Source organism: Schistocerca piceifrons, chromosome 4 (assembly GCF_021461385.2).
Source record: "Schistocerca piceifrons isolate TAMUIC-IGC-003096 chromosome 4, iqSchPice1.1, whole genome shotgun sequence".
Lineage (NCBI taxonomy): Eukaryota > Metazoa > Arthropoda > Insecta > Orthoptera > Acrididae > Schistocerca > Schistocerca piceifrons.
Window position 1 is genome coordinate 328,160,314 of NC_060141.1, and position 12,849 is coordinate 328,173,162.

The window sequence follows — 12,849 nt, forward strand, 5'->3', positions numbered from 1 at the left end:
GTACAAAAGGTGTAAGGAAATAGCATAAACATTGGGCAACCATACTTTCAAGCAGTTTGCAGAGCACGTAGGTGAGGCTAGCCAGCCAATAACTGTTGACGAATCTTGGGTTTTTACCGGTCTTAATGATTGGAACGATGGTACTATCTCACCATTGTGAAGGGAAGACACTGTCAAGCCATATATGGTTTAAGACCCTGGAGGAAATGAAGCCAGTAAGTACCGGTCAGATCTTGTACCATATGACTTTGAATGGAATCGGGGACTAGGACCATACTGTGACACAATGCAAGAGACTGAAGCAGTGCCCAGGCAGTGAAAGTTTCATCACATAATTTGTCAAGAGGTGAAGGAGAGGGGGCTTCTATGTCCCTTGCATGTCAGGAAGGCTGTCATGTAACAAAAGAATGCCGACCTGTTAAATCGTGGGTATCAAGGTGTTCAGCAATAGCCAGCTTGTCAGTACAGAGACCATCTTGAAGGAAGAGGCCCAGTACAATTTGGCAGCCCACAACACTATGGAGCTTGGCTCACACCTGGGATGAAGACCCATATGTTCCCAGTGAAGAGATTTAGTGCTTTCAGTGCTCCTTCCTAATCTTTTTAATTAATTAGCGTGAGCTAAGATTTATGAGCTTTGGGGCACCGCTTTCTGAAAATAGATAGCAAGCCTTAGCATGAAGTCATTTAAAAGTGATAAGGCTGGTCTATGAAGGATGTCACTTGAAACACTGCAAGGCACATTGGCAATCATGAGCAGCAACTACAATGTCTTTGGTCCACCATGGCACTGGCCAGCAATAGAGAGGACTTGTAGAAAGAGGAATAGCAGCTCCAGCTGCATAAGTAATCAAGTTGGAGATGTTACGCACAGCCTCGTCAAAGCAGTCAGACAGAGAGGAGGCAAAGGTAACAGCAGAGGCATACAACTGGCAGTTGGCTCTTCAAATCAATCAATGTGGTAGTTGGTCCATCTGGCAGTGGCAAGGAAGCGACATGACAACCGGAAAGTAGTCACTGTAAAACAGATTGTCACATAGCAACCAACAAAGCAAAGCCACAAGACAGGCGAAAAAGATTGTTAGATCTGATAATTTGAAATGTGCAGCACTGAAGTGGGTAGGTGTACTATCATTGAGGAGGCACAGATCAAGATCAGTAAGAAGCTGGTTAAATAGAAGGCTCCTATCAGATGAAATGGCACTGCCTCACAGGAGTTGGTGTGTGCTGAAGTCCCCAAGTAGGAGAAAAGGGAGAGAAATTTGTTGAATTCAGGTGATCAACTCAATGTAAGCAAGCATGCCTGGAGGTAAGTAAACATAGCGAATGGTTATTGCTGAGGTCATCTGCACCCATACGCTATTGCTTCCACCATGGTATGAAGGGGAACCCACTAACTAACAACATCTGCAAAAACTTACAGATATCATCACGGTGTCAGCATGGTTCCAACAGCATGCACAGTAACCATGGAGTGTTGAGGAATGGTCATCAGTAAAATTCATTTCTTGTAGAGCAACATATATTGCAGAAGGAGGAGGAAATGAAGTACTGTAGTTCCAGCAGGTGACAGTAATGACCGTTACAGTTCCACTGAATGATCACATTACAGGTCAGGCATGAAGAGGCCAGGAGGTTCAGTTATGCACCACAATCATTGACTGTCACCGAGCAGGATTGAACAAAATCAATGAGCATTGGTTCAGAATCTGACAGTGTGAGGGGATCTGGCACCTCTGTGATCACCAGAGTAGCCTCGTCTCGACTCTTCTCCCCCTACTCTCACTCCTCCTCCTCTCCACCTTTGGGGCAAGGATTCTTGCAATGGCCTACCCACCATTAGCCTGGGGACAGATGACAAGCACAAATCCCTATGCCTCACAGAAGTGGTTCCTTCAGCTATTAGCTGGTGTCAGGCCTCTGATATGTGGGGTTCTGGGGAGATGGGTCCTGAGAGGGAGCTCTGTCTCTGGTAGATGCCTCAGGAGAAAGCTGCTCCTCCAGCCTGGTGCGAGAAGTGGTTTCCGAAAATGGTGCTGTGGGAACCACAAGATGCGACTGGCCTTCATATCAATAGGTTTTAGGCATTCATATTTTTTTCGTATCTCAGTATACAACAGACAGTCAATAGATTTATACTCCTATATTTTCTTTTCCTTCTTGAAGACTAGGTGTACCAGAGGAGAATGATGCTCCATGCAACTAATACTGGAAGGTGTTTGTTCACAAGGACTACCTCCACGGAATGATTGTCCACAGTTACCACATTTTGGGTCTGCTGTGCAGTGGGATGACATACAATCAAAGCATAAGCATTGAAAGCATCTCACCAGTGGTGAGATGTAAGGGTTCATGTCATAGCAGTACACCATGACTGACTTTTTCCAGGGGAACATTCCCCCAAAAGGCTAAGATGAAGGCACTTGTATCTGTCTGATTACCCTTGGGACCTTTTTGGGCATGTTGGAAAAACCGTATGCCCCCTGCTCAAGATTAGCCCGTAGCTCCTCTTCTGTTTGGAGTGTATGGCCTCTGTCGAAGATGATTCCTTGGACCATATTCCAAGTTCTGTGTGGGGCAATGGTCACTGGTATGTCAACCAGACATTCACATGGGTGAATAGCTGTAGAGTGTGTGGCAGAGGTGGCTTTAATCAATAGTGAACCACTGTCCATTTTGCCCAATGGCTCAGCTTGCCCAAACTTATCTTCAATATGTTCCACAAAAAACGAAGGCTTTGTCAGGGTACAAGTGTCTCCATCAGTTTGAGTACATACTAAGTACTGGATAAATTGTTCCACTCCCAGATGTCTAGCTTGTCCATCTTTCCTTGAGGTAGCCAGTGTGGAGAAAGCAATAGAAATATTTTAACTGTGCGCATTTAAATTACTATTCCTATGTGATGAGATGGCCAGGTCAGAACGGCCACCATTTTGGTGTAATTTAAGATATTTCATATGCAAAACATCCACCCTGATGCCACTTATTCTGATCAAGGGACCTCCCCACAGGCGCTATCCAGCTGCAGCAAATGTCATTGGGTGCAATGGTCCTTGCTTGGAGCCTTGACATTCCAGGAAGACAGGCATCTACTCTTTGGTGCGTACGGAGAGCTAGCAGCAGAGGAAAACAGCAGTGTGATCCCTGGGTGTCAGGATGCTTAACTGAGAGGGTTTATACTGACTCCTCCAGATCAGATCAACTACCACTTTGGCTTTGAAGCCCACACAAGAGTCTACACAGGTATTGTGTGCACCTGAACCCTAACACTGTATTCAGTGGGCACTATTTAAAGTGTACTCCCCAAGTCAGTTCACACTACAGAAAAACTTTGGAAAATGAAGGTCAAACCCAGAAGGGGTTGAAAAATTACTTCAGCCAAAAAGTGCTGAATGAATTAATATACTAAGAAAGTAAGCAGAACCTAGGAAACAGCTGGGTTGATGTCGAAGACTGCCACCATGAGAAAGAGAGTAAGAGAAGAAGGTCTTGCCATGGCCATGGGAGTGTACATTTGGGTGGTTGTGTGTGTGAATGTGTGTACTTCTGCTCAAAAAAGAGCTAGCACTCGAAAGCTAGTGTGGATGCTGTTTTCTGTTGTGTGTTTCTGTGCTCCACATATCAATTTGTTGTATGTGAGTGGTTCCCTTTACTTTATTATACATATTGGTCCATCTAGGATTTTCCATTATTATTATATGTAACAGAAGGAAAGATAGTAAGAGATGAGAGATTGCACCACAAGAAAGGAAGTATGTGCTGTAACAGCTTCGGGCCCCGCACTCACAAGTTGTAACCTCCACTGAGGGGAGCATTACATAGACCACCAATGACCAGTAATTCACACTCAAATCTGCTTTGCCTTCAAACTGCAATCAGGAGTAACTGGTGAGGATTTCTGCTGCAGTGTTTTGTTGGAACAAAGCAATGCTTGTCCCCATATTGCCTATTCAATCATCAGAACTATACAGGATATAAAATTTGAATGTCTCTAACACCCACCTTACGCACCAGCATTCACCTAAGAGTGACTGTCATGTTTAGAAAGCTCACAGAAGCACTGCAAGGCAAGCATTTCAGAAGTGATAAAGAGGTGAAAACTCTAGCCCATAAGCGGCTGCATTCATACTCGAAAGAATTCTTCTCATGCAGTATCTGTGCCCTTTTTAAACAATGGAATGGATGCAATATAAGTCATGGTGGACTACACTGAAAAATTATACATCTGTAATTTTTCTATCTTAGCTCATTTGCATAATAATAAATAATTAAAGTTTTCATTTGAATTATCCTGGTACATCGGGCAGTTTCTTATTCTGTATACATGTAAGTGACCAAAGGAGCAGTCTATATCTCTTGCATCTGCAACACACTGTTTACATTATGTCATTTGCTGAATATGTCTTTGGAATGTTCATTCACACAATACAGAGGTGGTGATTTTTTTTAACTGGCCAATGTGTGCCTTCACTCTATCACCTAATGGTAAAATCATGATATAAAAGCTATAACATGCTCAATACACACTGATGGCATACCTCTACTTGATTTAGCGCTGCTTGCTGATCACCAACACAACACCAACACTCACTCACACTTTTGATACCCTGTGATTCCAAAAATTTCTAGCATTTGTTTGTCAGTTGCACATACAGCTTGAAGGAAGGAAATTAATATGTCTCCAGTAGATGGCAACACTGCGTTAAGAGATAAACACATGTGCAGACATGAGATTATAACGGCTGTCTGAAAAGTTCTCGGCCTCGTCCCAGAGATCGCAGCACTACTCACATGATTATTCCCCCTTATGTTCGTACATGTGTTAGTAGACACCACATAAAACTGCAAGTCATTTCTGGCAGCAGTTGACAGTAGGCAATCGTTTGAAGCAGTTAAATGGAAAAAACTGAGTATTGTACAGTGATTAAATTCTTCATAAAAGAAGGTTTAACGCCAAAATTCATTTGCAGCTAGTAAATGGATATGGTAACTCTTCACCTTCAGTTTACACCATGAAGAAATGGGTGGGCCGAGTTTAAATGTTGGCGTAAATGTGTCCAAGGTGATCCACATGAAGTATGTCCAAAAAGTGCAAGCACACTGGAAATCATTGACAAAGTACAGAGTATTACTTTTGAAGGTTGGCGTATAAAGGTGCATGAAATTGCTAATGCTCTAGGGATATCAAAGAAATGTGTCGATCACATCTTGCACCAAGAATTGAACATGAGCAAGCTTTGCACAAGATGGGTGCCAAGTGCTCACTGTGACTCACAAACACATTCGCATGACACTCCGTGCTTGGTGCATTTTAAGGGAAACTGAAGAGGCTTTTTGCATCAATACATGACAGTGGATGGAACATGGATTCAGCGCTATGTACACTGAAGAAGGCATAGCTGCTGCCATTGCAGGCAAAGGTCCTGACATCACTGTTTTGGGAAGCAAAGGGAATTTTATTGATTGATGATCTTGAAAATGGAAAAAACCATAACTGGAGAATACTACTCCCAACTTCTAATGAAACCAGATGCAAGCATTCGTGAAAATAAACCTAGCTTAAAAAAACAAAAAAGTCATCTTCCATTAGGACAATGCACCTGCCCATAAAAGTGTCTTGCCAATGGGGAAATTGAGAGATTTTCACTATGAAGTGCTGGAACATCCACCCTATTCTCCAGATTTTGCTCCCTTGGAGCATCTGTTCTCAGAACTGAAGAAATTTCTTGCTGATTGGCACTTTTCATCCAATCGAGAAGGCACTTTGGCTGTAGATGGATACATTGCAACACTTCCAAATGAATACTACAGAGAGAGGATAATGGCACTGGAAAGCCACTGGATGAAATGTATTGATATTCATGGAGATTATGTTGGAAAAATAAAATTTCTTTGAAAGAACTTTTCAGTCCATCCTCGTATACATATGTTACTACAAAGATATTGAAGAAGTATGGAACAAACCAGTATCACTTCCAAAAACAGTGAGTTGGTATCAGCAATTCAGTGGTGCCCATACAGACATAACAGATCTGGAAAGGCAAAGGAGGTCACTAAATGGGAACACTCCAGAAGTAGCAGACATGGTCTGTTTCAATCAGAGAGCGACCTATCACACAACAAGGACTTAAGTGGACATCACTACAGTTGATAAGGCATAGGTGCACCATTTCACCCTAGAAACAAAGCAGCCATCAATGGTATGCAACACACATCACAGTCTATGTACTTTCCCAGATCAGGGTCACAATTTTCTTTGAATGTAAGGTGCTTGTGCCCAGTAAGTTTAAAAATGGGCTGCCACAATTGCTGCAACATTTTGTGAAACACTGATGGCTCTGAGGTGTTATTACTTAACTGTGAGCCAAATATTACACAACCAATAAACCATTTCTAATAATGTAGCAAATTAATCAAGTAACATAAGGCATAGGAGAAAACTCACTCCCCCCCCCCCCCCCCCCCCCCCGCATGCATTCACACAGACTTTTGAATGCACACATGTATGTGTACACAAGTAAAGGTGCGCATGCGCGCACGTGCACGACCCCCCCCCCCCCCCCCCCACACACACACACACACACACACACAGGTTCAGGTACAGAAATAAAGAGTGGATTGCATAAGACAAAACAGTGACTTACCTCTGCCCGGTCTCCATCATATTTAGGATCACTACTGTGGCCACGAAATTTTTGTTTCTCCTTGACAAAACCAACATTTTGGAGAATCAACCCATGAGAGAAAAATGATTCTTTTAAACCATGCCATCAATTCTAACAAAAGTATGTCCCTGCACATCTGCTCCATTGTCCTCTGCACCATTTTTAATGGCTTTTTTGTAAGGATCGCATGTGTTTTAACTGCTTTTATCTCCAGCTCTGTTAGTGGAATTAACTTCAAGGCCTTCTTCTGTAACAATTTGTTTTTCATGGCCCCAGCACTGTCTCAGAAATAACCAAAAGTTGACTCTTGAAGTGTGCAAATGAGGTCTGAAAATCAGAATATTGTAGTTTTAGTTTTTGTATATAAGCAATGCATATGAGGAGAGAGAGAGAGAGAGAGAGAGAGAGAAGAGAGAGAGAGAGAGAGAGAGAGAGAGGGGGGGGGGGGGGGGAGTGGCTTGGGGGGGGGGGGGGGGGGGGGTGAGAGGGGGAGAGAGGGGGGAGAGGCAGGGGACGGGGGGGAGGCAGGGAGGGGGAAAGGCAGGGGAGGGGGGGATGCGGGGAGGGGGGGGGATGCGGGGGAGGGGGGAAAGGCAGGGAGGGGGGGAGAGGCAGGGGAGTGTGGGAGGGGGGAGGCAGGGAGTGGGAGGGAAGGGGAAGGGGGGAGGTGGGAGAGGCAGGGAGAGGGAGGAAGGGGGGAGGGGGGGGAGGGGCGAGGAAAGTGGGAGAGGGAGGGTGGAGTCAGGGAATGGGGTTGGGGAGTGGAGGGGGGAGGGGAGGGGCAGGGAGGGGGAAGAAGAAAGGCAGGGAGTGGAAGGGAAGGGGAGGGGGAGAGGCAGGGAGGTGGGAGGGAAGGGGGAGGGGGAGAGGCAGGAGGTGGGGAGGGGAGGGGAAGGGGAGAGGCAAGGAGTGGGGGAGGGAGGGGAAGGGGAGAGGCAAGGAGTGGGGAGGGAGGGAAGGGGAGAGGTAAGGAGTGGGGGAGGGAGGGAAGGGGAGAGGCAGGGAGTGGGGTGGGGAGGGGGAGAGGCAGGGAGGGGGCAGGGGGCGAGAGGAGAGGAGAGAGAGAGAGAGAGAGAGAGAGGAGAGAGAGAGAAGGCGGGGATATGCTTTGTGCATAAATTAATAAATTGACAAGCTATTATTATTTTAGCTTCTATTCTGATATAACTGTCATAAAGGAGTGTGATTGTAATATAACTTAAATGTTTATTTGACACTACAGTAGTGAAGCCATAGTCACAATGCATAAAATTTTTCGTTAAAAAAAAAAAGGGCTTACATTACCAGTTTCAAGTACTACGTCATCATTTTAAAATGTAAAACATCAGTTGAAGAATATACAGGGTGTACATAAAGTTCAGCAACACTTTCAATTATTTATTGCACATGAACTAAACATTGAACAGATGTCATACATATTGCATTTTGAAGAGAAACTCTTAAAGTTTTTTTTTTTTTTTTTTTTTTTTTTTTTTTTTTTTTTTTTTTTTTTTTACAAACATTTGATATGCAATCATGAGTGACCCAGCAGACGTCAATACGGTAATGGAATTCTTGTCGTCATTGACTGTGGCAGTCGTTTCTCGTATTCTGTCCTGGAGCTCTACCACATCATGTGGTACAGGCAGTTCATATGTCAGATCTTTAATGTGTCCCCACAGAAGAAAATCACACAGAGTGAGATCTGGTGATCGGGGAGGCCATTTCATGAAATAGCTGTCCCCTTCTGTAGCACGGCCGATCCATCGATGTGGCAGCTCCGTGTTCAGGTACCCACTACTTCACAATGAAATGAGGTGGAGCCCCACCCTGCTGAAAGATGAACAGAGAGTCCAATTGCATTCGAGGCATCAGCCATTACTGCAACATGTGCAAGTACGACAAGTCTCTCATACACGTTCCACATTCACTTCACTCACACTAGGATGTCTGCTTCTCTTTGCCGGGTTCTTGTGCAATAAATAATGAAAGTGTTCCCAGACTTTATGTACACTCTGTATAATGGGAATTGTGATCATACAACTGACAATAATTACGAAAAATAATGAGACCAGGCAACCCAGGCAATGGTTTCACAACCAAGTCACTACAAATTATGCCCATGTTTGCCTAACCTTTCATTCCATGTCATAATGTAGAATAGATAAAAACTACACCAGGGCAAAAAATGCCAAAGATTCTGCAATGTGTCTTGCTGTGACACAATGATCGTATGGCTGATATACATTCACAAGTCTGAAAATTAAACACACATGGGTATATGAATCATTATCATGATGCAAACTCCATGAGATAATACATATATAACCTCACCATAAGTGTATCAAGCACTGCACATGATTTTACTATTTTCCGAAAATAGAATCTCAAAACACGCTGTACTCTCATGTAGGACTGACACACTACTAACTTGCTAACATAACATTGCTCCATTTGCCTGCTAACCCATTCTGTCACTAGAGGGCATGAACATAGTACAGACACACAAGAACAAAACAGAACCTACATAATGTACAATACAGGCATTAGATGGCGCACAGTCCAGTTTTATGAAACTATCAATTGCAAATAATTGCATTATGCTTTAACAGTTTTGACAAATTAATTTATCATCTTCAGAAGCTTTTATTGGTTCAACATATGCCACTATCTTCTTCTATATATTGTGCTAACAAAACAGATGCATACATGTGATTCAGTTACTGTAAATTTTCAATCAGTGCTTACAATAATTACATACAATATGAACATTTCTGGACATACCATGGCATTATGCTTCAATGAAGAAGATACTCAGATCTGGTAAACCAATACTGAGATTCTGAGATGACAAATTAGTTTGTCAAAAGTCATAAAAAATAACAAAATTCATTTGCAACTGATGGAATTTTATCCTGAAAATTCCTTTCTTCCACAACCATGACTGATTTCAAGTTTAGCCCAATGAAACAGTGAATTCAATAACTGGTTAGAAAAATAGAGTCCCCTTGTGCCTTCTTCTTGCTCTTGCAGTAACAGCACTAATGATTCAAAAAGCTACACATTCAATACTCAATACCCTCTATCTGCCATGAAAGCAGGAGATCCCAGATTCAAGTCCTGGTCGGGGCACACATTTTCAGCTGTCCCCATCGAGGTATATCAACTACACTTGTCAGCAGCTGAGGTTTCAATTAATTACCATTTATTCTAGTGGAGCTGCACAGGTATCAATGGTATCTGTTCTTTCAAGAGCAGTTACTATCTCCAAATATAGTTAAAGGCTACCCATCCATTGACATTCATCTGTGCGAATGCGCACAGGTTGCCTGAACTCTTACACGAATTGTCACCTTAGTTTGCGCGAGTAATGAGTGGATGGGCAAATATCTATTAGGTACATTATGTATGTAGATTGTGGACAGTTGGGAATGTGGGTCTCATGGGAAGCGTGCAAGGGATAAGTCACTGCAGTCGCACTATTCATCTGTGGCCTCGGTTGTTCAGATGGATAGTGTGTCTGCCATGTACGCAGGAGAGCCCAGGTTCGAGTCCCAGTCGGGGCACACATTTTCAGCTGTCCTCATCGACGTATATCAACTATACCTGTCGGCAGCTGAGGGTTTCAATTAATTATCATTTATGAGGATGTATGATCTACTGACAACCTTGACGAACCACCAGCAACAAGCGACATGATCAGTCAGTCCAACTGGTACCAAACAAAAGAATCCCAATTAGATGTGCAAACAGCAAAGAGTTAACAGGTCAGTGATCCACTTCACACAAGAAGCAGCTACATGAGTAGTGTGTGGGGAGGACTGGGTGGTTTTTTTTTAGGTTAGAAGGTCCGAGGAAACCAAGAAGAGGATGTCAATAAGGGGTGCAGGGCACACACAGGACAAGGGCAGACCTGGCAAAAATCAGTATTGTAGCTGTAAATTGTCATAGCTGTGTTCAGAGAGAACCAGTGCTCCAACTGCTAATTGAAGGCATTCAAGCACAAATCATTATAGGTATCTGGTCGTGGTGTGTTTATTACTGTCAAAAGCAGGGCACCTTGTAGTGAAACTGAAGTAGATAGATAGTTTCTCTGAGTTAGTATTGGTAGAGGTTACACATGACAACCGGTTCCTTTTAGCGCCATCTCCTCCGCCCCCCCCACCCCCCTTTGGCCATGTGATGCAGTTGTTGAACAGTTCAGTGAAAACCTGAGTCTCATTTTAAACAAATATCCTACTCACACAATTATTGTTGGTGGTGACTCCAATCTACACCTGATATGCTAGCAAAAGTCACATATATTATTTCTCTATTCAACACCTCTTTTTCTTAAAACATATTCATCATATATGGATGACTCAGGTATCACGAGAAAGGTTTTCAGTTGGCTTCTGACAGTGCATACCAATTTTGCACTAAAACTTACTACTTGTGGAAATTTTTTTACCATAAAAAGAGACTTTCCACTATCATACACAAAAGGGCATCACGGATGCTCAGCTTCATACCTATATTTTATGAAGCTAACTTTTTAATCATGAACAAGAGACTTTATTTTCATGTTATTTTATTATAAATACTATTTTATTTGTTTTAAAGTACTTATCACCTGGATAATTTGTTTGCGACGTTGTCATAGATAACAACCAAGACCTCCGCAGTAGTAAATTATCTCTGTCCATCTGTCCAAAGTAAAAGTTGACTTTTCTAAATGAGTATACTGTCTGACTTCGCCCCCCCCCCCCCCTCCCTCCCATGAACCATGGATATTGCTGTTGTGGTGTGGCTTACGGGCCTCAGCAATGCAGATAGCCGTAATGTAGTTGCAACCATGTCGGAGGTGTATTTGTTAAGAGCGTGGACATAAGTATGGTTCCTGAAGAGGGGCAGCAACCTTTTCATTAGTTGCAGGGGCAGCAGTCTGGATGATTGACTGATCTGGCCTTGTAACATCAACCAAAAACAGCTGCAAGCAAGAAAAAACCACAGCCACAGTTTTTCTCAAGGATGTGCAGTTCTACTGTATGGTTAAATGATGGTGGCATCCTCTTGGGTAAAATATTCCAGAGGTAAAATAGTTCCCCCCCCCCCTCCCCCCACCCATTCAGATCTCTAGACAGGGGCTACTCAGGAGGAAGTCGCCATCAGGAAAAACAGAAGTGGCATTCTTTGTACTGGAGCATGGAATGTCATATCCTTTAATCAGGCAGGTAAGTCAGGAAATTTAAAAAAGGGTTAGGTTGTAGTTAGATGTAGTGGAAACCAGTGAGGTTTGGTAGCAGCAGGAACAGGACATCTGATATGAGTAGGTTTAATAATGAACAAGAAAATAGGAATGTGGATAAGCTACTATGAACAGAATAGTGAATGTAGCTAAGATAGACACAAAGTACACAACTTCCATAGTAAGTTTGTATGCCAACAAGCTCTGTAGATGAAGAGATTGAACAAACATACGATGAGATAAAAGAAATTATTCACAAGGGAGACCAAAATTTTATTGTGATGGAGAAATGGAATTCAATAGTAGGAAAAAGAAGAGAAGGAAAGAAATTGTGGGTGAATATGGACTGGGGGGAAAGGAATGAAGAGGGGAGCTGCCAGTACAATTTTGTACTGAGCATAATTTAATTATTGCTAACACATGGTTTAAGAATCATTAAAGAAGGTTGTATATGTAGAAAAGACATGGAGATACTGGAAGGTTTCAGATTGATTATATAATGGTAAAACAGAGATTTCAGAACCAGATTTTAAATTGTAAGACATTTCCAGGGGCAGATGTGGACTATGACTGCAATTTATTGGTTATGAACTGTAGATTAAAACTAAAGAAATTACAAAAAGGTGGGAAATTGTGGAGATGGGACTTTGATAAGTTGAAAGAACCAGAGATTGTTGCAAGTTTTAGAGGGAGCACTGGCCAATGACTGATTAGGACAGCAGAGAGGAATACAGTAGAATGAATGGGCAGCTTTAAGAAATGAAATCATCGAGGCAGCAGAGGTTCAAATAGGTCAAAAGACAAGGCTTAGTAGAAATTCTTGGATAACACAGGAGATAATGAATTTAATCGATGGAAGGACAAAATATAAAAATGCAGCAAATGAAGCAGGCAAAAGAGAACACAAATGTCTTAAAAATGAGATTGACTGGAAGTGGAAAACGGCAAAGCAGGAATGGCTAGAGAACAAACGTTAGG

At 42.7% G+C, this 12,849-nt stretch overlaps 1 protein-coding gene across 1 annotated transcript in view; it reads right to left on the reverse strand.

The window, feature by feature from the left end:
- LOC124795822 (peptide-N(4)-(N-acetyl-beta-glucosaminyl)asparagine amidase) overlaps positions 1-12,849 on the reverse strand; it is a 68,886-nt gene that overhangs the window by 43,973 nt on the left and 12,064 nt on the right. The window contains exons 3-4 of the mRNA XM_047259904.1: positions 6,677-6,943; positions 6,249-6,309 (exon numbers count right to left, since the gene is read on the reverse strand). Of these exons, the coding sequence (XP_047115860.1) occupies positions 6,249-6,309; positions 6,677-6,943 (328 nt within the window). The remainder of the gene's footprint in view (positions 1-6,248; positions 6,310-6,676; positions 6,944-12,849) is intronic.